Source organism: Aethina tumida, chromosome 1, assembly GCF_024364675.1.
Source record: "Aethina tumida isolate Nest 87 chromosome 1, icAetTumi1.1, whole genome shotgun sequence".
Lineage (NCBI taxonomy): Eukaryota > Metazoa > Arthropoda > Insecta > Coleoptera > Nitidulidae > Aethina > Aethina tumida.
The window spans coordinates 43,395,928-43,422,806 of record NC_065435.1 but is presented as its reverse complement, the minus strand read 5'-3'; the positions used below and the strand labels follow the sequence as shown (position 1 = coordinate 43,422,806).

Below are 26,879 nucleotides of genomic sequence, written 5' to 3'. Positions count from 1 at the left end.
TTTATTGTTGTTTAAAGAATGAGGCCACTGACTTACTGTCCATTAAAGTCTATTTTTATTAGTAAAGCCATAAAATAATTTGCATATAAAATAAAAATACACTCAGTGACATATTATGTTGGTTTTGTTAATTAACTAAATAATAAATTAATAATTTAATGAAAAATTAATATTAAACGTGCAGTTATAAAATAAATAATATTTACATAGGCACGTTTAATTGTTGTTGTGCTAAAATGCACAACGTTTAACATTCACAACCGAATAAGCGAATCGGATATTGTCAGGAAACATTGAGTGTGTGTCAGCAAAATTTCCCACCGACAAAACTCGATTTGTCTTATCTGACCCAATTGTTCAATGCTCCTTCCGATTATGTCTTCCTGAAACGCAAGGATATCTGACAAGACACCTGAACAATCGGCACCGATGCATACGTGCAGTCTTGGGGGCCTTGTAGGTGACTTCCAGACAACTCGGAAGTAAATATATTCAATGTCGGTACTGATCGTTAACTATAAACTCGAATTCGAATGGTTTTATTGAGAATTCTTTAATTGATACGACGTTTATAGGTCACCGACGTATTATGATTTTTAATTAGCACTTTTATTATCGATTGAACCATTTTTAAATATTAAACATATTATGTAATTGTTTTTTACACTTGTACTTGTGTTTTGTATTTTTATAATTGTATGAATTATTCATCAACTTTATTCAATTTAATATGTAATTTTTTTATGCCTTCTATTCAACAAATTCACCATTATAATCAACAATTTGTTGTTAATGTTCAACAAACAAATTCATTTCACGAGAAGAAACAATTTTGGGTTCTTAGAACTAAGGAAAATATCAATCTCAGCTTTATTTTCGGTTACGTGTTTGGCATCATGATTTTCGTTCTCTCATAAAACATTATTTTTGAGAGGCAAAACGGCGAGGGAAACAAAAGAAAAGTTGGATAAATATTATGGGGCTAATGCTCCTTCAGATTACACCGTGAAATATTGGTTTCGAGAGTTTCATGGTGGCCGAAAACTCCACTGCCGATGAAGTCCGTAGCAACAGGCCCTCCGATGGGATTATCATGACATACTCTTAGTGGACCAGCTCGAAAAAGGAAAAACCATAAACAGCCAGTATTACTACGCATTATTGGAGCGATTGAAGTCCGAAATCAATGGGCCGGCACACATGAGCATCAATTTAAGGCTGCAATTGCTCCCCCATCCACCTTATTCGTCAGAGCTTCATCGGACTATTATCTCTTCCCAAACCTCAAAAGATGGGTCATCAATAAAAGCTCGCGAAGGACTATTTTGCAGACTTCCCGGAAAATTAATTTTTTAATTTTCGGACAAGATCAAAAATTGAAAAATCGCTGGAATAAGTGTATCGATCTGAAAGGACGCCCTCAAAGGCAATTATATTGAATAATAAAATCAAATTCTAAAAAAAAAAAAACATTTTTTCTATGCCAACCTACACACTTTTCAGCCCAACTGTTATAGTCATCAAAATCTTTTTAGACTAAGACTTCTTTAACGTACTGTTTCAACAGCTTTAATTTATTGTCAGACTGGCGAGAATTGTTGAAATTAACCATTTTTCCTCACACAACAATACAGTCAATAAATTGCGTACGAAGAAATAGTTGTCAATTTATGTACAATTCATTTGTTCAACGTTTTTACGAAACTCATTGCAAGAAACTTCTTTCTAATGGTTGATTTATCGCAGTTTATGACTAGCCTATTTCCAAACATGTTGCACATGGGCTTGGCATGAGATATTCCTTCTTCTTCAGTGGAAGATGTTTCAGGACGACCTTGACGTTGTTCATCTTCAATATATTCATTGTCACTTTTACACGGATGATACCAACAGCATGAGACTTACACCAGCTTCTCTAATATACACATTTTTTAATCCAAAAAATGTTTTAAATACAATGAAGACAAAACAAAAATAAGTTAGAAACAGCATAAATAACCTTTCAAATATTATAATATTTGTAGTTTAATACAAAAATGTTAAAATATATAAATGTTTCAATAAATTATTTACCAAAAATGTAAATTATTTTTTCCGGTACCTGATATTATAGTTCTCGGGTTACTTATAATTAATTACCATTGCCCATTGATCATTGTCGAAAGACGCATTCCTACTGGTCTACTTAAACGGCCTCGGACTCTTTTGCTATTGTAGATAAGGATATAAAACGTGCCACGAGGGTGAAAAAGAATTTTTCGACACTTCAAATTTGTTTATTAAGGAGACGCAAAAAGCATATCAAAACCTTCAAGCTCTTAAGTTTACCTCCAAATTTTTTCAAATGGAAATGGGTGTCGAATAATACTTAATTAAACAGGTATTTTAATTCCCTATACTTTACTGCTTAGTTTTTGAAAATCACTTCTTTAGAAAATTATTAGGTTTTGAAATACCAACAATATGTTTTGTGAAGGTTATTCTTGAATTTGTCAATATAAAGTTCTAACAATATAAATATTACATAACTGTCAATAATAACAAGTAAACAATGATCCATTCACCACAAAAAATCTCACACTTGAAAAGAAAGTCTAGTTTGACATTGCCCAAAGACATTTTCCAATTAGACCGTTTTAAGGGCTTCTAACTCTTTTCTCACTGGGGCTATAATCTTTTTATTAACACTATGTACCAGTGGTACAGACCCTGTGTATTACTGTTTATTTTTATTACATTTAATTTCGCTAGTTACATTTCACGTTTATTCTATGTTATTGTACAATCACCAAAAGATATGTAATTCATTAAATATAATTTAAAGTGAACACATTTTCATAAAAAATGTGTATATTAATGAATGAAATTATTAAATATAATTTAAAGTGAACACATTTTCATAAAAAATTTGTTGGACACATAATTCATTCACAATTTTTATTCTATAGTATATTAAAAAGCAAATTATCCATGGTCGAGTAAATTCAATAAACTAATAATGTATAACAGTTTTAAAGAATTAATAACCCGAAGATAATTTATGGCCTGGCTTCGTGCCAGCTTTTTCGTATAATTACTTTGCTAAATATGTCTACGGACTATTATAAATAATTGTATACAATTAGAGGAAAGTACGACCGCAATTAACCATCGTTGATTGAATTTAACACACAAATCAACCTCAGTTCTATTCGTTTATATCATTATTTTTGATTGAGCGGTTAAAATAAATAAAATAACTGTGCAAGTGTTTAATTCTGTGACGGTACATGAAATTAATATGTAGTATAAATTGTTAAAATAACATAGAAATTGATTTATTACAACACAAGTGAAAATTGTTCATATAATAACACAAAATTAGCTATTATAAGAGAAATAATTGAAATTGTTGCGTGATTACAAGATGATTCTATAGTTATAGTTCTGAACATTCTTGGCAAATTATAAGACGTATAAAATGTGAAAATAATTAAAATTGCAATTAGACAGAGATTGTTTAATAATGTCACAATGTAATTTTAGTACAAAAGAGCAGATACAAATCTCCTTGCTAACAATAAACGGTTAATTGTTTCCCTAAGACTATCATCCAATGATTGACAGGTCGGTGGTTTGTATTTCACGGCGATTTCAACATGTTTTGAATGGAATTAATTTCCTGTATGTTTTATAAAATGAAAATCTTGACATTGTTACTTGAAATTCACTTCCTAGGCAATGGTCATACTTCAGTTGGCACAAGGCTTTTAACACCATCTCTTCACGTTCACATAAGTAGGGTATACAAATTAGCATTTAATGGCTTAAAATGGTACTATTGTTAATCAGGAACTAATTGTATGGATTTATCGATAGTTTCCTATGTTAACCTCCGCAAGCTTTTCAACTCGGATTGTTGTTATTTTCGGTGGTCTTACAGGAAACGAACCGCAGCATCCTGTTTTCTATAATCAGATATGTTATTATCGATCCACGTGATTGCGACGTGGATAAATTTTCCAATTTAAACGCAGAAATTATGATTTTTGTTTGAGCCAATGCCAGTAAAAGGAACGAACAGGCGTAGTTCCTCAGACCATCAGGAGTGTTCCGATAAAACAAGAACGACCTTCGGACTATTAATCCATGTGAACGATTGACAGATTAGCACCGATGATATAATCAAGGTGAAGGTCGGAGAATTAAAAGTGTTGGCCTCCATTCCGGCACTGCACACCGCTAATCTTTTACACATGGGGTCGTTTACGTTAATTAGTCCAACTATGTCACTTTTGATCCGACGAATTTATTTATTTTATTGCAATTAGATCGATTGGACGGATTATTGATAGATAAAATAGAATCGGCCGTGACATTATGATGATAATTAATCGAAATGTAGCACAGGTTTCGTCTATGGTTTGAAGGCACAGAACGCTGCGTGCGATACTTACATATGAACGAGAAAAATTTTATAACAATTTCTAGTAATGCTGCAATTTAGCGTTTATTTAATTAGTCGTGGCCTGAAAAGAAATGCTTCATTAATTTATGACAAAAGCCATTATCTAATTTTATAATTTTCATTAGAAAAAGTACAAATACAATTTTAGTAAAGGACTAAGTAAATTTATACAAGTTAAACAAACATAAAATTGTTTACCATTTTTCTATATATTATAATAATAATACAATATACATAATAAATCTTGACATTTTACATATTTTAAATTACAGAAATGTAAATTATATTTTTTTGTGAAGTATATACTTATATTTATTTAATTAATATTTAGTGATTATAGACTTAGAAGGTAGTTAAAACTATAAACAAAGTTTCCTTTTACTTTATTTAAGCAAAAAAAAATGCCTGACAAGATTACAGTCAGTAAAATAAACAATAATTCCTGAAAATCATTGAGAAACAAAAGGTAATTTGGTCGAATAGAATAATATTGATATAAACTGAAATAAATGATAAAAAATATTCCTAAAATGTTTGGCTAAACTAAACAATAATTGTTATTGAGTATCAGAATTCGATTCTGAAAACTATTTTTATTTTTTTTAATTTACAAAAAAGAAAACAAGAAAAAAATTGATCATCAAGCTCAATTTGCCATTAAAATTTTAGAAAGTGGTCAAACATACTTTTCGACTCACTTTGCTTATATAAGTAAAATACAAAACATTTTTACTTTGAAATGCTTTTTTAATATTTTTCACTGTAAAACATTGTTTTTTCATTTGTTTATTATAACAATGAGGGTCAATTTATTCAAAACTTTGACAGATTTTTAATTAAAAATATGTACTAAAATCCCACCAATAAGGTACAGCATATGTTGTAGTTCACACAACCAAATAATAATACTAATGATATGGTATTAAATCGTTATAAATGACCTTTAGGGCAATTTAAATCACCATTATTTTATTCATATTTGAAACACTGCAAAATTAGGCGCCGTTGAGGTAGGCAACCATTGGCGCTCACAGGTAGATGTGTTGCCGGTCAGGCTTTCAACTTGGGTTTCAGAATTTTAATTGCGCACGCATACAATATGAATTAGTGTGGAAAGCGCACTGCACAGGCGCAGTAGGAACCCTGCATGTAAGGTGCTACATCGAAAATTTAAATTTTTTGAATTAATACATAACTTATCTACCTCTAATAGAAAAGCAGGTATTTTGAATTAAAAATATTAACGTTTAAATAAAAAACGCAAAACGATTTAGTCACAATATATATTTTCACAATAGATCTTTACAGTCTTACAATAGTAAATTTCATTGTAAAAGTTTTTAATATAACAAAAATATCAGTACAACAAAAAAAAAATGGCAAATACCAAGACATCTCATTGGTGTTCCATTCTACATAGATCCATTGTCTATATTCGATTGATTTTCTATATTAATGATTGACTAGTAAAAATATTATAAGCTGCAGACAATGTTTTTTTCTTTTACTCTGTATAAACAAAGAAAATCTGGAACTGAAATGAGCGAGGATTCAAATATAAATTAATATCAAATATTCACATAGAAATTATTGCCAAATATATTTGATTATTAATTTAATCAAAAGTTAAATGTTGAAGTAGAAGTTGAGACTCATTAAAAGCTATCTGAAACTTATAACAGACCTAAAAATTTCATGTATAGAGTACTGATTGTATTTTATAGTTCGAAAGAAAATCGAAACGTCGTCAATTAAACAATAAATTTCAAAGCAATTTAACTCGCAATTTAAATAAAAACGAATTTGAAATATTTTCTTAGGCTGTTAAAATGTTATAAGTTCATGTCAGTTTTCTTCTGTTTATTTATACAAACTAAAAGAAAAACGTCATAGTAACCAATATTTTTGGAAAAATTTTAATGTAATTAATATATAAAAAAGGATATTTGTGTCAACAATAAAATTTTCCCAAAAAATCGTCAATACCACTATCCTAACAAATTTTATTGCCTATAGAAATTATTTCATTCATAATTTATTTACTTTTAATAATTAACAAAAAACAGTGTAGTTAACAATGTTAAGAATAAATATTTCAACAAAATATAAACTGATTTAACTTTATTGCACTATATTTTTTGTATTAACGAATTACTTTATCAAAAAGCAATAGACAATAGAAAAATATAATAAAAATATAAATCATGTTTGGTAAAATATATAAAATAATATAATATTGACATGAAAACTGAGGTGTCTCAGAAAGAAAGTCTACAACCCAAGATTATAAATGATAGTTCTTCAGTAAAACACCTTTCAGTTAAACCTAACTAGGAAACCAATATCCAGAATTGTACTTGAATTTAATAATATTGTTGAGACTAATTTGTACAAGTCCAAATTTAAATTGATCGTTCAACAAAACAATATTTGACATGAGATCTGTATAATTGTAGCTCCGTACCTTTAAATTTTTGGGTTAACTGAATTCGTCAATTTTTAACTGGCACTTATCATAAATATCAAAACCATCAAACCTGCATTAGCTGGAAATAATGCACGAAACAAAAATCAACCTCCTTTGACACTTTGACTACAACAAAAGAAGAAACGAAAATATAAAGAACAAAGACTAGACGAGCACCCCGCCTTCGTGATTCAAAGAGGACAGTCCTAGAAAAATCGACGGAGGTTTTTGTTGTTTGTTAATATTTTTTGCATTTTTTTTATGTTTTTGAAGATCTAGTCGTCTAAATTAAAGAATTTCGTTTAGCCTAGAGTCCACGGGTGTCTCTACCAGAACGCGTAGCCGCCATCGGATCCGCCGGCGATGAAGCTGTTCTTCTTCTGGCCGAGGGCGACCGGGTGACCGGCCATGGCCGCGATCTGGGCGGCGGATGGGGGCACGCCGGGCGGAGCTGGAGGCAACACCTGTTGTGCGATGCCGTCGAAACGGGCCCCTGTGTCGTACGCATTCTAAAAATTAATAAACGTATATACACCACATACTTATACGAGACATATACATACATATATCTCCCCATGACAAATAACAGATAATTCTCAATGGGTAATATCATACATTTCATAGTTAATCAAAAAATGTTATTGACCTAATTTTTTCTAGTTTCTAATTTATTAAAACATTTTAAAAACATTTACTTGAAATCTTATAAACAATGTTTTACTACTCCAGAAAAGAATACTTAAAATTTCAAAAGGGTATTTTTGTTGTTTCTCATTGACCATGAAAGTGAAGCATCTAGTTTATCATTTTGCTCTTAAATATTCACAATTAGATGTTTCATTCTTATAAGAAAAAATTATATGATAAAATCTATTATACTTATTCATATCATTTACAATAGATTTATCACCTTACAGCAATTATAATGCACAAAATGCTGATTAATTCAAGCTACAGGTATCAAAGACATTCTGTGTGTATGATATATATCTTTGTCATCATATATAATAAATTAACTTAAATCGAAAACTTATGGAACGACATGAAATCTCGATTAAAACACCAAAATAACCATCAAATTTCGATTAATGGTGAATAAAAATGGCAATCCAACAAAATATTGACAATTTTTTAAGGATAAATTACTTAAAAATCTATATTTATTATGCTATTTCTGTGATCACCCACATTGAGTATTTATTTTGTTTAAGATTTATTCTAAGTAAAAATTATTTTTAGTTGGGTAGAAAATTAACAATAGTAGGAAGAATAACTATAATAATAACTACATGTTAAATAAAATTATATAAAACCATCTCTTTGATATTATGATCATTCTCAATTATCCGTTTTAGTTTTAAAGCTACATAAACTTTTAAAATGAACCAGATATAAGTATCATAAAATTTCAAATATTTTTCATTATAATGGACAAAGGTGGCTATTTATTTGAAATTTGATTTAACACTTAGACCAGCAAAAACAACAAATCACATTCAGTAAGTTTCTTACTTGGGTCTTATTAGAAATTCTTCTTATTAGAAATTATTATTATAGAATTTGACTTTGGTAAACATTTTTAACTTATTTTGTAGAAAATATTCAATTTATTGACTAATTTCATAGCAAAAACACAATACATACTTCATATCAATTTGTTGTTTACACATTGTAACTTACTGGGATCATAATAGTTGGTCTTATTTGAGCAGGTTGCATGGCATAAGAATAAGCTCCTAAGGATGGATAATACTGCATTGGAGCATAAGTAGGATACCCCAAGTATGCAGCAGGATAGCCAGCAGCGTACATAGTCCCCGGTGGATACATCTAAAGGAAGGAATAAAAAAAAGTTCAAAACGTAGTTAACATCTAATCGAACAGGAACTTACATGTTGACCGACAATTGTGGCGGGATGGGTCAAAGCTTGATCGTATGTCGGCGGAGGACCCTGAGGGTAGATTTGAGTCTGTCCTGGCAAGGTCATGTACGGGTTACCACCAGGCATTGCGGGCATCACTGAACAAATAAAAATAACGGCGAATTAATTTTATTGACATATTATAAAACGTTGTAAAATGTAACTGCTCAAAACACAGAATTATAAAAATAGACAATGCCAACGTCGATCTCAACGAATCTCTACACAAAGGCAATGGAATAATGTATAAATGTCACGGATGAAATAAAGCATCTTTATTTGAAATTTTAACAAACCTCAAATCCAACTCTTGTCGCCCACTAAAACTGACACAATTTTCCCCGTGCATCGCGAATCGATACACGTGTTCCGGCTTGCCCCCCATTCACCGATACATTTTTAACGTCGCAAGCGACAACAAATCGCACTTTTCAGACGGCACAAACTCACCTCCGTAGGGCTGGGGCGTGGGCACTTGGTTGGCCTGCGGCGGCGGCTGGGGCGTAAATGTCGGGGCGGACGACTGGGGCGGTACCGCGCCGCCAATTGCTGCAAAATTCAATTAAACACATACTTAGTCGTTATTTACACCATATTTACACTATAACTTGGTTGTTTATTTGTTTAAGGTGAAAAATAAATAAACCGAAAAAAATAAAACGAACCAATCTAAATAAAATTTAATTTAAAAACTTTGTTAAGTGATTAAGTATGGCGTTCGCAGCGGTGACGCACCGAAACGGGCATTGTTAACAAGTTTAGTTTCACTCGTAAAATAAAAATCAATTGGGTATTAAAAAAAAATTATACGAACTGTTGCATTATAGTTTATAGTTTCGTACTCGATTTTATTGAAAGATAAACTATTAGTTCGAGATATTTTTAGCAACCTTTAGAAACGGTTATGAATATTAAGTTTTAGTTACGAGTCTGAATTATATACTTGCTATTTTTGTACATTTTCAGTCAGGTACTCGGTCAAGTTACCACATTTTTACCCATCGAAATAAATTTAAAGCAGTACCTTTAGTTATATCTTCCTTTTAGATGATACAGACGAATTTCCATAACTCGAACCCTGATTTGTCAAAAAAATCTATTTATGAGTTATAAAATAAACTACAAAATAAGTGTGAATGTACCAGGTTCCCAAACAGTAGAGGTCATCGCCCATATCTCAGAAACTACTAATTGAAAAAGTGTAAAAAAATATTAATAAATCTAAACAATGTTTAAAAATATTTTTAACCTTAAGATAATCACTAGAGGTATTAATACCATTGACTCATCAGACAGACTCAAGTTTTCTACCAAATTTACCAGTTAAAGGTGTATTTAGGACCTTTGATTATTTATCTTGAAAACATATGCCATATTTTTACCACATTTTGCTTGTTTTGGTAACACATTAAGCATTGAAAAACAAAAATCAATAATCTTCCATATTTTTTACCTCTTATACATCAACTATTACAGTCAGTAATATGGCTATAAAATTAACATATTTTGTAATGTTTGTTCACCTTTTTAAAGATTTTTAAAAAATAATATTAGCTGTTCTAAATCATTAATTTAATACTGTCTGATTTGAATCATCAAAATTCATTGAACAGAATTAGGGATTTCCCCCAAATATTAGCTAGAATTTAGAGGCAAATATTTTGTTAAAATTGTTAATTCTCAATGCTGATGTTATTGCCAATCAATTTCATTCGAGTTATCGAAATTCCACTGTAACATTAAAAAATAAATGTGCATATTTTAAGTTAAAAATAATGACGCACACCAAAACAAATAAACTGACTTTACCTTATTAATTTTGGAAAAAATATACGTTTTTAATAAGTATTGTTCAGTGTGTTGCGTTTACATAAGTTTTAATCACCACATTATTAAAATAAAAAGGTCACCCTGCGAACAGACTAATTGCAAATTCTTTGTTGTAGCCATGATTGTTAAAAACCACTTTCCAATGCAAAAACGTTACTTTATTAGTATTAAAAATTTAATGTTTATCGATTTATAGATGGTAGAAAACTACACGCACAGAATTCACAATTGATACCATAAAATCTCTCTTAATTTTCTATTATGTGAAAGAACATTTAAAATAGTGACATTATTGTTTATGAATATAAACATTTAATTTAGAAAACATTCGCATAGCCCATCACAAGGAGTTTACGCAAACATCGTACTTTGCAGGTTTTTCAGTAATGTTTTAATTAAATAATGGTGGATTGCGTCAACTTCTTGAATCATTAGGCGAAGTATATTACAATTATTCCTAGGTCTATATTACATGTAGAATATTTTCTTACTTTATATTCATATTATGTTAGATTTAGCGCTATCTTAAGGCATGCAATGGATATATTGTGCAATCATAAAAATTCAAAAAATATCATACAAAAATCAATTTGATCTCATTATATTCACTATAGGATGACAAAATGATGATGCAATATGACTCTATATTTAGAATCGTGTTTTTTTTATGTAAATATGTGTATTTTCATCAGAATCTGTAAAATTTTCTAATGTAACAGACCAAAAATATAGGATTACATTGCATAACTTTAGAAATAAAGCTCCTACTCAAATATTTGTATAATATTTTAAAAAATCAAGATACATTATTAACCCAATATGCATAACAGTAAAAAATACAATTTTTACATAAGTATATAAAAATTACACAATATATCTTAGTAGAAATTGAAAAAGCATGCAAAATTAAAATAACACTAAAAGCATATTTCACCTTTTAATAATTCAAAATCAATTAAATTCGAAATATGCTTTTATCAATTTTTTTGTTTCAATTTAAATTAAACCAAAAACTAAAACTCATGCTAAAAAGAAAATAAAACCCAATTATGCTGTCAACAAACCCAACGTTAGGTATTTAAAAAAAATGATCATGGGTTTGTTAAACTATTAAATTTTTTTCTGTCATGCCAGTTTTTTATATCAAGCAATTACTTTCAATTTTGTTTCGAAAATAAAAAAAAATACCTTATCAAAAACATGTTCTACAGATTTTTCTTTAGTTTAAAAAACCTGTCGGAATAAAAAGAAAAATAAAATTGAAAATAGCTACATGCCCTATAAACTACAGCATGCTACAAGCCAGGACCACGACGTTTTAAATTAATTAAAGTACTAAAGGTTTTGTGTTTCGCACGAACGAAATGGGTTTTATAAAAAAGTAAAACGTGGCGGTCCCGCTCATTTCTATGATCTAGTGAAGTTTTATACTTAATCTAGATTAGTCACATATTAATAATAGTAAATCAAACATTGTAAATACAAAATTCCGTAGACCTGTGTTGCAATATACTGCCTACCTATTAAACTTCTTAAAAACACTCATCGTAAAACTGCCATTTAATAGGTAAGAATTTCAGTATTTTTGTTTGTTTGTTTGTAGACCCATTTTCACGAAATTTGCTTGCGTAGCCCGCGGCATTTTTTTTTTGTTCGAAGTATATCAACGTGTCGTGCAAATTTCGTGAAACAGAAAACTATAGTAAATATTAGCGACGTAGATGTGCTGCAGCAGTTTAGCCAACATATTTTGTAGCAAACACCGGGTGAATCCAGTAGGTATACCACCCTACGACCACACAAAAAAAAAATCGAAAAATATGTAACGGGCCGGCCGGAACCGTCCCACGTCGACAAGTGCAAAATTAATACATTGGTCACGTGTTACGCGGGAGCTGGAAGGTGGTTGCATTCGATCCGTTTTGTTGATGCAGCGCAGAACTCCTCGAACTTGTGTTGTGGCACGGGATCGCGGAAATCTGGCCCTGCCTCCCTGCCCGCACCCGCGCCCCTGTGCCGCCGGTAATCCATAATACTGCATTTCGGGGCAGCGCCTATTGATCCCGTCTCCGCCATCTGGGTCATTGGTTCACCCAAACAGACGAGAACGGCCAAAATTTTCGTTTGCACGCGCGTTTAACGGGTGAACACACGATTTTTTCGGCCTCCCCATGCGTCCCTGGGACGGACACGGCCGGAAATCGAAGCGGTGGGATTCCGAGGAGGAATTGTGTGGTCGAGAATACGAATTTCGATAACGTTCACACTTGTCAAAGGCTTAATAGATTTATTGGCACTGGTCGCGGCCGAGTTACATATTTTTCTCAACTTCATCATGCAGTGAATAGACCACAAAATGACTAAATGTTGGACCACTGAGAATTTTTTTACATCTTCAGCTACAGTAATTGGTACAACCCTGCATTCTACCGCAGTTGTATATACAATGGGGGGCTGGATATGGTGGTGGAACGTCGTGGTTTATAGTTACAGGTATCCAAGTTTGGACAATGCAATAGTTACAGTTAAGTTTTCGTAAGAACAAGTACCATTATTGTACAATGATATTCAACACCGTAACAGAACTAACTTATTTAGCCCGTTACCCGAAAATGTTACATTTAATGGAATAAAACCATAACTTAATTGAAAGTTGATCCTATAAATTGCAATAAAAAATTGGAAACTAACAATTCACTCAACTTTTTAAAATAAATGTTATCTAGACCATTAAACAACATTATTTATTCTGATGCGTGATAAATGTGAAGTATTCTAATCACACGACTTAATAAATTAATTAGTAACTGGGCAGGGCAATTAAAGAAATGTTAATAAAATACTTATCCACAATTAATAGAACTCACGGTGTGTTTCTAGTATGAAATTGAAGTAAAATATTCATTGTTTTTGTCCCACAATCAATAAAACAAATTAAATTGTCTGTTTTCTAAACAATAATGAAGTATTCTTTATAGCTACATGTTACAGGAGAACCATTGTTGAAAATCATCCAAAATCTATTGGAGAAACGTGCTGAACCGAAGCTTGATTATTATTATAACTACTTTTTTTGTTAGTACCAAATAAAACTTTACTGTCAGGTAATAAAACTGCTGTTTTATTTATGCACTTATTACCGTGTAATTACAGGAAAAACTTTATTATTCAGTTATCTAATCTAGGAATTCTTATCAAATGTATATTCGCCTTGAGATAACCCGCAGATGCATTTTTTATGGCTGATCAAAAATGTGCCCAAAAAATTTGACCATTAAAAAATGCACTTCATCGTAGAATTTATAAAAAAGTTGTTTTAAAACATAATTTGCCATATGTATTTATTTTTGGAGTTGATTAATTATTCTTCTGGGCATAAATTAATTCATTTTTTATTACTTATTGTAATGCACGTGGCATTTTATGTACTGCAATCTGAACACAAAAAAAAGTGTCATAAAGTATCTGAAATTAAAAAATAATAATTTCACACTTTAAATTTGAACAATACAAATTGCAGTTATGTTTGTTTTAAGAAACATTAAAATGTTTAAACGAATTTGCGCCTAATAATTAACTTATCTTTTGTATTACAAGTCGTTTGTTATAAATATATGCTATTTTTAACATTAACCTTTACTTTATTCATTGATTTGGTGGTTTTAAAATATTAATATAGTTATTATTTCGTGTTTTTCGATAGAATCTGGAATTTTGTGAACTGAGTAAACTAATTGACCTCCGTTTTTGCAGGTGGATTATTAAAAAATTGAATTTGTTCAGTTATGTGCCAAAAAAACAAAAATAAAAAAGAAAGAGAAAGCTCTTGATGTGAAATTATGGAATGAACAGATGTCCAAGACAAAAGTATATTTTCATACAGTGAAAGAGATTTTCTTTGTCGATAAAACACCGTTTCGTTATTGACTGTAACTATAACAAGATTATTGACATTGAATTTTTATCTGGCCAATTCTAATTGGATCCTGTTAAAAACAGATGACAATAAACGAGCAATGAATGCAGAGTTGTATTCAATCCCAACCAAAAAATCTAGTGAAGGTAAAATCGTTGAGCGGGAATATAACCAACAAGCATTATCAGCCACTGTATAAAACACATGAAAATAAATATGTACTGTTTTTTTTCTGAAGTCCGTATCCTTGGTTGGGTCGTCCTCCTCTATAGTTACGGCATTTAAACCAGGTGCTGGAAGTAACATATAATTTTTTATGATAAGAATTGCCCTATATTCGTTTTCCCTAACATATAGTATATAGGTAAAATATGTACTGCGGTATTTGCAATGTAGGACAAGGCTATCAAAAAAGACACAGGATAGACGAAGCTAAAACATCTAGGTTACCTGGATAAGACAGAGATAACCTAACTGTTGTATTGATTGGAACATCCTGCATTATATTATGCAATTTTTATGGATATCTCGCCCGAACTGCCCCCGCATATTAATTGACTGACTCCCGAATAACTCGAACTGGGCATATTCGCCGTGAAAAAAGGGGCAGCCTCACTTCCACTTTATTTTATTTTTTTTTTTTCTCTTTCGTTTTCAACAATTTTTAGCCACCATTTTATAATCGTACGCAGCAGAACACTTACCCTTTTTGTCGGTCATCTTTTGTTTCCGCACTTTACAACAATAAATTAACAACAAATGTTACGTGTGTCGAGTAATAACAAAACCACTACACTTACAAGTGAAATCTCACTTACACAAACGTCAAAATTTGTCACAATACTAAAGAAGGACGACCGTCGACCAACCAGAGAAGCCGCGGCGACGTTGCCGCGCCGGCCCGGATCTCCCACATCTTGCCAGCCTGCTAATCGCGGCATCCCGCGGTACTAAATTCACTGTATCCGAACGTCCATTGGATTTTTTAAAATAGCAAAGAGAAAATAATTATGTTTTTAAATTTATCCTATTTAAATCAATTATAAGTTATTTTTCGTGTCAAGAAGAATAGAGGGTCTCAAATATTGACGATTATCATTAATTATTACAAATGGTTTAAGTCTTCACACCATGGGTTAAATTTTATCTGATGACCTATATTCACTAATGGCACCACTCCATTATACATTTTTAAAAGTATTTTAATATGCAGTAAACTGTTTGTGAGTACTCCTTTATCAATATTTGATATTTTCAAATATTTTGATACCTCATTACATTAATAAAGAAATAAATTCAATAGAAGAATATTATGGTACAGTATAAATGTGTAAACAAATTAGTTTCGACAATCATTTTATAAATTTATTTTATGTATGAAGAAAAAATGTATCTCAAATATTATTGTTTCTGATTGATTTTCACAAATAATATAATAATTCTCACTACAAATTAAATTTTACCTGAGTCATATTCACTGAAATCACTGTACATTATACTTCTTAAAGATATTTTTTTAACAAGCAGTAAACTGTTTGCAAGTTTGTGTTTGTCACTATTTGATATTTTCCAATATTTTGACACTTCATTGTATTGTTTAACAAATGAAATAAATTCATTAGTAGAATACTATGACAGTAATATATAAACAAATCAGTTTCAACAATCATTTTATAAATTTATTCCACGTATTAGTTCCCACAAATAATATAAACACACAAAACGTTATACATCTTAAAGATATTTTAACAAGCAGTAAACTGTTTGTAAGTTTGAGTTACTTATTTGATATTTTCAGATATTTTAACACTGTTTGTTTAATAAAAGAAATAAATTCATTAGTAGAATATTGTGATAGAAATATATGAAGAAATCTGTTTCAACAATCATTTTATGAATTTATTCCATGTATGAAGAAGAATATCTCAAATATTATTGTTTCTGATTAGTTCTCACAAATAATTAATTATTCTCCCCACAAATCTTAAAGATATTTTAACAAGTAGTAAACTGTTTATAAGTTTGTGTTAGTCACTATTTGATATTTTCAGAAAGTTTAACACTCCATTACATTGCTTCATAAAAGAAATAAATTCATTAGTAGAATATTGTGATGAAATATATAAAAAAATCAATTATTTTATGAATTTATTCCATATATGAAGAAGAAAAATATGTTTCAAATATTATTGTTTCTAATTAGTTTTCACAAATAATATAATTATTTTCACCACCAAGTTAAATATTGTATGATACACTATATTCACTAAAGACACCACACATTATACGACTTTAAATAAAATTTAACAAGTAGTAAATTGTGTGTTCACTCTTAGATATTTTCAGATCTTTTGACACTTCATGAAGGATATTATGATATAGATATATATGAACAAATCAATTTCAACAATTATTTTATAAATTTATTCTTTGTATGAAGAAGAATAATGTGTCTCAAATATTATTGTTCTCACTAATCATATAATTATTCTCACCACAAGTTAAATTTTATCTGATACCCTATGTTCACTAAAGTCACCTCCTATTATAGGTCTTTAAAGCTATAAGCTGTTTGTCATTATTTGATATTTTCACATCTTTTGATACACACACACATGGTTAAACAAAATACGTAAATTCATTAGAAAGAATATGATATGATAGAAATATATGATCAAATCAGTTTCGACAATCATTTTATGAATTTATTTCCTGTGTGAAGAATATGTCTCAAATATTAGTGTTTGTGGTTAGTTGTCACAAATAATTTAATAATACTCACCACAAGTTAAATTTTATTTGATACCCTATTTTCACTAAAGACACCACCCATTATATTTTAACAAGCTGTAAACTGTTTGTGAGAACTAATTAGTCATAGTCATAGATATTTTCAGATCATTACAATGATTAACAGAAAATAAATAAATGCTTTAGAAGGATATTATGATAGAAATATATTAATAAATAATTTTCGACAATCATTTCAGAAATTTATTCTTTGTATGAAAAAGAATTTGCTTCAAATGCTATTGTTTTCCATTAGTTCTCACAAATATTATGATTATTCTCACCACAAGTTAAATTTTATCTGATACACTACATTCACCAATGACATCACCAATTATACGTCTATTGTATATTATATAGTCACTATTTGATATTTCCAGATATTTAACCTTCATTACATGATTTCACAAATGAAATAAATTCGATAAAGGATGTGTCTTTTGATTTTAAATAATACTATATTCAATTGATAACTTTAGACGACATAGAAAACAATTTTCATGGCATCCAAAAAAATTTAGTGTGAATGCTTGTTAAGGTAATGAAAATACAATAGTTATCAGTTTGATATTTATGTATAATAAATAATTTCTAGTAAAAAAAAAAATAATTACCTATGGTACAATTAATTTTTAATTATTATTAAAAATATTTTTGCAGGTTGAGAACCAAATTGGTGTCTTTAAACTTTTATTAAAACTGGTATTTGAGTTATTTAAGTATTTATTTTGTATTTTTCGCTATTGACGATCATTCTAACCGAATAAAAATAATTGAATTAGGTTTAAAGTATAACATATTTAATGTATTTAAAATTGAATTGAATACAAAAGGTGAGTATTATGTTTAGGATAACATTCACTTGGGATAAGGGTTGGTTTGTAACCCATTTTTTTAAACAATACAGGTTTGGTCCTTTGAAACCAGTTAGAATCCATTAAGACCAGTTTGCTTCCGGGACAAATATAATTTTTAATTAGATGACCAAGGGGTTTTGGCAAAATTTATCTTTAGAATTAAAACGACATAATATTATCCTGTGAATTTTAGTTTGAGGGCTATATTTTTTGAAAACTCACTCACTCACTAAATGACATGTTGTATACATTAATACAAATTAAATTTAATATATTTTGCTTTTTTAAAATTTTGTATTTATATATTTATTTCTATAATTTTTTTCTATATTGTAATTATCTATTTTGTCACTAATAAATAAATAAAGCAAATAAATTGGGTGGTTAGATACAACAATTTTGAACTGCTCACTATTATTTTTTCGCGGCAACGGCGTGAGAATCTCGCGCATGTCATTTGTTTCGACATTAAAAAAAAATAAATTGATTTATTTAAATTATGGATTATATCGTAAATATACAAATATATAAAGCAAGAGTGCATTCACTACTCAAAAAACACAAAAATTTACATGGAAAAAAATAAAAACAGCAAGTAAGTAAAGTCAACGGCCACTAGATGTCGAACCGTCCACCTTTGACAGCTGATACTTAGAAAAATAATAATCGTTCAAAAATGGCTAGCTTGCCAACGGGACTGGTGTCCCACACGAGAAAAGTGCAAAGCTTGTACAAAAGGGCCCTCCGCTCCTTAGAAAATTGGTATGACAGAAGGTACAGTCGTCGCAGTTCCATAATACGGAGAGGTTATGTCTTATGTAACTTGATTTTTTCAGAGAAGTTTACAGGTATCAGGCTGTATTAATGAGACAGAGATTCGACCAAAACAAAGATGTAAAAGACATGCGAATCGCTAAAGACCTGATCGAACAAGGTGAAACGGAACTATTCAAAACCCAACATTGGCATCCCAGAAAATGTAAGTAGCAATTTTGAATCACAGGTGCCATGAATTTTTATCTAACACTTGCGATTGTTTCGTAATATTATTATTTTAGTCCCCGAATCCCCTGGTGGTGTTGCTTATGGAAGAGAAGTGATTCCTCCAGATTGGGTTGTCGATTATTGGCATCCACTGGAAAAGGCCCAATACCCATCATACTTTGCTCGAAGAGAACAGAGGAAGAAGGAATATGTTAAAATGTGGGAAAAACTATATGGTAAATCCACTCCAACTGCCCATTAAATCTTATTGTTAATAGTGTAGAATGTATTAAAGAATATATTAATTTAAATCTTGATTGTTGTTTTATTATTTTTCTCATATGTTTAACTTATAGATGTAAAAATTAACCGCCTTATGGGTATCGGAATAAACGGAGTTAAGTAAGTTAACGGTTGCCTTTAAAGAGCGTTAATCATATTGAAGTGCTACAACAGCTCGGGAGGCGATTTTTGAAGAAGAGGAAGGTAGATTATATGGAACTGGAATGGTAAATTGGCTCTAAATATGATATTTTCATAAGAATGAAATCATTTTATGTTTAAAGCGGAAAAAGGTTTAGTTTGTGTATGTTTCTCTATACAATGATCCTCCGTTTTCCCATTGCATAAAATGTGTAACTTTGGTAGGCCAAAAATCATCAAATTTTCAGGCAAAATTCGATACTTTAGAAACACTGCCATTTTGTTAAATTTTATTTTTTTTTTCCCGCAATCGTGGGTAAAGATATAGATAATACCTTCTAGTTTAGAGGATCTTTTTTTATTTAGTATCTTAGAAGATAGCGAATAACTCGCTTAAAATTAAACATTTTCATTTGAAAATTTCACTGTATATTCATTATTTATATGCAAATGTATCCTCCAAACTTTAAAACTTTTGATGCAATAGTTTTCTTTAAAAAAAAAAAAACAAAAATCACCTTTTTTAGATATCACACTCGGTGTGTCCCTTAAGAATTGTACTTGAATCACTTTAAAATAAGCATAATCAAAGTTATCACCAAAAATAGTAATGAATAGCTTTAAGTGAATCATTTTCATAGTCTGAAAATCTGTATTAACCTACAGGACTATAATGAAACTAACTGACTTGGGACTTATCTATTTCTATGTAATGAAATCTTTGTAACTCCTTAAATTATTTTCTAAAATAATTGTTCAATTATTGTTTTTAACAATAATCAATTTCAGGGTGAAATGTTGGCAATAAAAAAACATTGAAAAGTAGTAATTTGTGTAATTCTGTTTATAATAATAAAGTTCAAATAGTGTTGTTAAAGTGTGTCTCCAACAGCTTATGCCATAAGATCTGCCAGATTACGGACTCGTAAAACCTTAGTCGTTGTTGTTGCAGGAGCTGGTGCTGCTGGAGCAACACTGGTTGGTTGACTAATGGTTGCGGGCACAGTCGCAGGTGTCGGATTAACACATATCACATTTGATTGGCTCACAGTCTGCTTCTGATTGACCTTAGCAGACTTTGGTAAAATAACTAGTTTCTGATTCGGACTCTTCGCCAGTTGTGTGGGATTCCATGATGAATTGTTAATGGTGGCTGTTGTAACTACGGGACCATTAGCAGACACTGCTTTAAGAACTGGAAAGGAACTTGCCGGCATAACATAATTTAAAACTTTATTGTTTTGCGTTGCCACTGATACGCGTGACTGTTGCGATGTATTTAAAAATGTTATGTTGTTTTGTGTTTGAACAGAAGTGCGTGGCTGTTGGTATGTGTTTGTAAGTGTAATGCGAGGCTGTTGAGAAGTATTTAACACAGCTTTATTATTTTGTATTTGAATAGAAATACGGGGCTGTAGGGAAGTATTTAATACAGGTTTATTGTTTTGTGTTTGTTCATAACTACGCGTCGGTTGGGATGTATTTATAAAAGATTTACCGTTTTTCGTTTGCACGATAATACGGTGCTGTTTCAATGGATTTGCAACAGTTTTGTGGTTTTGTGATTGCATAAGAGCTTGCGAATATTGATGAGTTAGATTGTTCTGAACTTGCGCAGAAGTGGTTGATATGCATAATGTATTTGTTTTGGTTGCGACAGCACTTGCTGGGACAGTTTGTGGAGTCTTGTGGTTTTGTGATTGTATAAGAGCATGCGAATATTGAAGTGTTAAATTGTTCTGAGCTTGCGCAGAAGTGGCTGGTATGCATAATGTATTTGTTTTGGTTGCGAGAGCACTTGCTGGGACTGTTTGGGCCGTTTTAGCCTGGAGATTCTGCGGATAAACAAGATCAATTGCTTCTTCAACCCACAAATTGAGTTTCTTCTTTTTGGTTACTTTTTGTTGTGGATAAACGAAACTTACATCGAAGGGTCCATTTCTAATCTCTACTGGAACCTTGTAAATATTTAGTTGACTTTTTATATTATTTAATTCAAAAGTTCTACTGTCTTTGTTGTAGGAAACATCATCTAATTTTGGAACCATTGGATCAGTACCCTTTTCAGAAGTTAGATTATATAACTTCTGTTTAATTAGTAAATCTTTTATAATTTTTATACTCGAACTTTTATGGTCAATTGGACTAAGAAAATCATGTTTTAATTTTATGTTTGGTTTAAAGTTGAAATCGTCACCGTTATCGGTTGTGGTAACTTGTGTCGCAGGTATGGCAGGCAACTCATTATTTGTCGCGGGAATATCAGATTGAGGTATATCGCATTCCTCTTTAGAAGACATGGAGTTGACCTGTGGACTTACATTCGTCTTGGTGGCAGGTGTTCCTGTATCCGAAACCTTATCTGGATCTTTAGTAAACATTCCAGTTTCTTCATTTAATATACGATTTGAATCCGTCTCAACAGTATTTTCTTCGTCAGAAACAACAACGACTGACAGGTCTTTGTCATTTTTATCCAGTGCTTTTGTAATTTCATCCGAAAGGGGTTCAAAATTTACGAATGCGTTGCTGTACTTCTTCCGTACATTTCGATCACGTAATATGTCCGGTAGTGACACATGCGGTAAATTTGTCATCATTTTATAAATCATGCAGTCCGAATCGACGTGTCTCTTCTTATTAAAGAGAGATTTGAAGCTCTTCTTACAGAACTGACATCTCATATGTGATCGTTGATGGCTTCTCAAATCTTTAGGTGTTGAAAATACTCCATTGCATATTTCACATTCCAAGATTCTCACTGACTTTTCCACATATGACACAGATGTATCCAATGAACTCGGCTCTGCTAATTTAATTTTCTTATTTACACTAGGTCCAGTATCAGAATTTTTTCGTTTAGGGGGTTGTTTATCTTGTTGGGGTTCTAATGCACTAGTTGCATCAGTCTTAGGTAAATTATTATCCGGTGTTAAGTTGGAGAGAGACGATTGTCTTTCAGATACGTTTAGTATCGGCTCGTCAATACCATTTACGTCTGTAGACTCTTCAATAGAATTGGAACAATTAGTTCTCAATTCCATCAGTTTATCGTAATCAGTTAGTTCTACCTCCACTATCGGGTCTATGTCAACATCTAAGCACATGGCAGGTAACTTTAATATAGGGTAAACTTCATATAATTGTTGAATAGATGGATGAATTTTAATTGAATAACCCTGTTGCTCTTCTGTTGTTACTGCGATATTTTCTGTTTCGTCCTAAAATAATATAAAATAAGTCACGGTTAATTGCAAACGTGCGTTAATCAAATTACCTCCAGCGGTGAACTTTCTATGTCTATCTCAGTTTTTATAACCACGGCGGGTTCTGGTGGTGGTGGTTCACTCTACAAAATGACAATTAAAATACAGAATTAAAAATATATATTTTATACTTACTTGAAGGGTTTTGTTATTCTTCTGACAATTATGGCGATACTTGTACACCCTTGTAACTATTTCTAAGCACTTTGGGCAGATTCTTTTAGATACGTGGTCAGTCTCTTTTATCTAAAATTAATGAAACCATAAGTTTAATAATGTATTCTACTGGTGTGCACACAATGAAAATTCAATATGAAATATATTAATAAACAGATATTTTGAACAAGTTGTTTTGGGGTTTGAATATTTTTATACAAGGTGTCATACATTGAGGTGACATACAAATATTCAACAGGTTTTTAGACCTTTTTCTTCTAAACCAAAATAATGAAATTATTTGGCAACCTAATATCTTGATTTTATTCTTATAGGAAATACATTAAAAATTGTAAAATAAAAATTTAAAAATACAGTCGAATTTTTTCATTTAGTATCTCAAAATTGGATGGATATGAATCTGGAACGTACTGTATCGAAGAAATTAATTATTATTTTGTTAGAAATAAATATAGTGACGGATATATTACACAAATATGAACATTTAAGCATTTGTCTTATGATGAATTATAGTTTACTCAAAAAAAATTATCAACATGAGTCTTTGTCTGGAATAAAATGTAATTTTTAGGTCTTGTTGTTCTACTTTTCCTAAACCAAATTATTAAATTATTTGACAACCCAATGTCTTGATTTTAATCCTATAGGAAATACATAAAAAATCGAATTCTTCGATTTAGTATCTTAAAATTTGATAGATATGAATCTGGAACGTACTGTACCGAACAAATTAATTAATATTTTGTTAGAAATAAGTAAAGAGATATTTATATTACACAATGAATGAGTTTGCTAGAAAAAATCTTAGAATAAATTGTTATTTTTAAGCCTTTTTGTTCTTTTTTCTCTAAACCAATTATTAATCCTATAGGAAATACATCAAAAATTGTAAACGAAATTTTAAAAATACAGTCGAATTTTTCCATTTATTATCTCAAAATTGGATGGATATGAATCTGAAACGGTACGTTCTAAGAAATTAATTAATATCTTGTTAGAAGTAAATAAAGTGATGGATATATTACACGAATATGCATTTTATTGATTAGATTTATTAAGGACTTCCATTTTTTTTTAAATCGTTGTTTGCTAGAAAAAATCTATCAACATAAATCTTTGTCTAGAATAAATTATGTCATTTTTTTGTTTTACTTTTCCTCTGAACCAAATTGTAAAATTATTTGACAGCCCAATATCTTGATTTTAAAATCCTATAAGAAATATGTAAAAAATTCTAAGCTGAAAATGTTAAGATGTTAAAATATCATCGAATTATTCGATTTAGTATCTTAAAATTGGATATGGATAAGGAACGTATTGTCCCGGACAAATTAATTAATATCATGTTAGAAATAAATCATAATAGCAATGGATATGTTATACAAATATGAACATTTAAGCATTTTATTGATTATATTCCACTTGTCTTGCAATAATATATATAATAAATGGTTTAAACTAAGAACTAAGCATTTGATTTTATTAAAAACAAAAAGAAGTCATGTTAAATTAGTGTTTGTGTAAATAAATTGCAATACTTTTACGAATTAGTTGGGGGCCTACGTATATAAGAATGTTTAACATTCCACCTGACAATGATTAATAATAATCGGGTGGAATTATTAAAGGATTGCTTTAGGCACTCTTCTTCGTAAAAATCCCCTTTAAAATTACTTTATTTGTCGCTGTAAACTGTTTTTAATTAACCAAAAAATCAATAGCATCGATTGTGTTATAAAACACTCATTGAAATATCTTTGTTGTATATTGACCCTGTAATATTTTTCCAATATACCCAAAAGATATTCCTACTTAAAACAAATAATAATTTAGAAGAAATAGCTAATATCATAGATAAATGTCTTTGAATATCTTATTTTAATGGAATGAACATTGATACACACAAACAGCTACGAACAATACTATTCAAATGAGTTAATTCGACAGCTGAACGTATTCGTTTACTAATTATTCGAGTCATTCACTTAACCTAACCTAATAGTTAAATACTTTTAACCAGACATGCGCATACACTGAGAGCATTGTAACCGCGACATCTATTTTCTAAAAAGTTTTTCTCACGTCGGTCATAGCTGCCGTTTCATTGGGCAAACGTCCCGGCTAAACTTATTCAGGGCCGTTAACATTTACGAAAATAACGCATGCGTACGGTAAACATCGAAGCGCAATCTATACCACTAAACAACACAAAAACATAAACAACTCACCTCAACTCCTGTCGCTTCTAAAATCATCACTTCAAGGCTTACTTGGACGGCGATCCTCCTGTCGAACACGTCCATTGTGTCGGCGTCCGCCAAACACAACCTGCACACGTTGGATTCCGACATTTTGCGCGAGGCGGGCACGTCCTTCTGCAAACCTCGCTCGTTGTTGTCTGCGAACTGAATGTGAGCGCCGGCGCTGTAGCCTTCAGCGTTGCCGACCTAGTTGCGTTCGCCGCGAACGAGGGATTATTCGAACCTGTTTTACACGTTTTTAATAGTGTCTGTTTGAATATTGTTATTACTTACCGCTATCATCGATTTCTTATTATATTAATGACAATAACAACACTGAACGTCGTAACATAACGCGCACAAAAGGTACGTTATTTAAAATGGCAACGTGACACTACCGATAACGAACGTTCGCTGACTAAGGAAAAGGCGGTTAAATATATTGCGATGGCGCTTATCGCTTTCGTTTTTTCATCTTAACCGCCTTGCGTTACTTGTTTAGGACGGTCCTAGAACACGACGTTATTACATTTTGTTGCATTACAATTTCACTGCACGTTTGTTAATTTGTCCATCCGAGTTGGTCGTGTCAAAGAATATAAGAATATTGATGAGTGTATGATGTCACCGTTATATACTTTCTAAACCTAAACTTGATTGCGCTTGCGTTAACTTTTATTTGAAGTGGGGGATTTTAGAAAGAGCGGGTTTTTCGTAATTTACTAAATTGTGTACTAAAATTTACATTTTAGCTTTATATTTAAATATTCGTTTTCCTTACAAATTATAAGTTGAAGTCCCCTCGTTTTTTAATCTATTTTTTTAAATATTCTAATCTTAGAAACTTGTAGGGATTTTTATGCGGTTATTACTAAAATATAGAGTAATTCACTAGGAAGGTTGGTGGGTAAACTTAAATTAATAAAATAAATTAAATAAATATTTTATGCAAATTACTTGGGTAATTATGTTGTTTGTGAATCAAATCGTGGAGGTTAGAGTGTCAGTGACACAAGATGAGACACTTATTAATATAAATTTTCTGTTTCGTACTGACAAGGTCGACTCACTTGAGTAACCGTATTGAACAAGAGCAATTTTCTTAAAGAAGCAACTTACCAATATATCGCCTTAATGGGGAAATCTGAAAATTTAATCTTAAGTTGATCTGAATGTACGATGTATCGTCCTTCCGGCGTTTCCTAGTAAAGGTGGCAAACACTGTAATCAAATGAAAATTCTCTTAATTCTCTTTGTTTTTTACCAAATTAGTAAACAAACATACGTCATACGGTGGAACAGGTACTCGCTTAGCCGATTGCAGCATTTCACGTAAAATTTCAAACAAGAGAATGCTTATTTGATTACACTGTTTGTCGACTTTACAGAAAATGACTACACTTTGTATTCCCCCTTTGTGCTAATATCTGAAATTTAGTTATCTCCGAAATATAGTAGTGAATGTTTACGTTCTCTCTTATTTATTAGCAGTTGTGTATTATAACTGGTACTATTCCTTATCATCCTAGTCCTAAAAATGTTCTTCCCTTGAAAATACCT

General features: G+C 30.9%; 3 protein-coding genes across 3 annotated transcripts; 1 reads left to right on the top strand and 2 right to left on the bottom strand.

Annotated features, from left to right (window-relative positions):
- Positions 1-5,711: 5,711 nt before the first annotated feature.
- Positions 5,712-15,451, bottom strand: LOC109604625 (DAZ-associated protein 2). The gene is made up of 5 exons (XM_020021148.2): positions 15,287-15,451; positions 9,287-9,385; positions 8,807-8,934; positions 8,595-8,744; positions 5,712-7,423 (listed from the first exon to the last, which is right to left on the bottom strand). The coding sequence occupies exons 1-5, from the start codon at positions 15,300-15,302 to the stop codon at positions 7,241-7,243; spliced, it is 576 nt and encodes a 191-aa protein (XP_019876707.2). The 5' UTR covers positions 15,303-15,451; the 3' UTR covers positions 5,712-7,240.
- Positions 15,452-18,795: 3,344 nt separating this feature from the next.
- Positions 18,796-19,528, top strand: LOC109604812 (NADH dehydrogenase [ubiquinone] 1 beta subcomplex subunit 9). The gene is made up of 3 exons (XM_020021349.2): positions 18,796-19,003; positions 19,066-19,208; positions 19,288-19,528. Exons 1-3 carry the CDS (start codon positions 18,906-18,908, stop codon positions 19,473-19,475), a joined length of 429 nt encoding a protein of 142 aa, XP_019876908.1. The 5' UTR covers positions 18,796-18,905; the 3' UTR covers positions 19,476-19,528.
- Positions 19,529-20,451: 923 nt separating this feature from the next.
- Positions 20,452-25,880, bottom strand: LOC109604660 (uncharacterized). The gene is made up of 5 exons (XM_020021191.2): positions 25,614-25,880; positions 25,308-25,563; positions 23,038-23,148; positions 22,914-22,985; positions 20,452-22,857 (listed from the first exon to the last, which is right to left on the bottom strand). The coding sequence occupies exons 2-5, from the start codon at positions 25,428-25,430 to the stop codon at positions 20,530-20,532; spliced, it is 2,634 nt and encodes an 877-aa protein (XP_019876750.2). The 5' UTR covers positions 25,431-25,563; positions 25,614-25,880; the 3' UTR covers positions 20,452-20,529.
- Between the last annotated feature and the right edge of the window lie 999 nt (positions 25,881-26,879).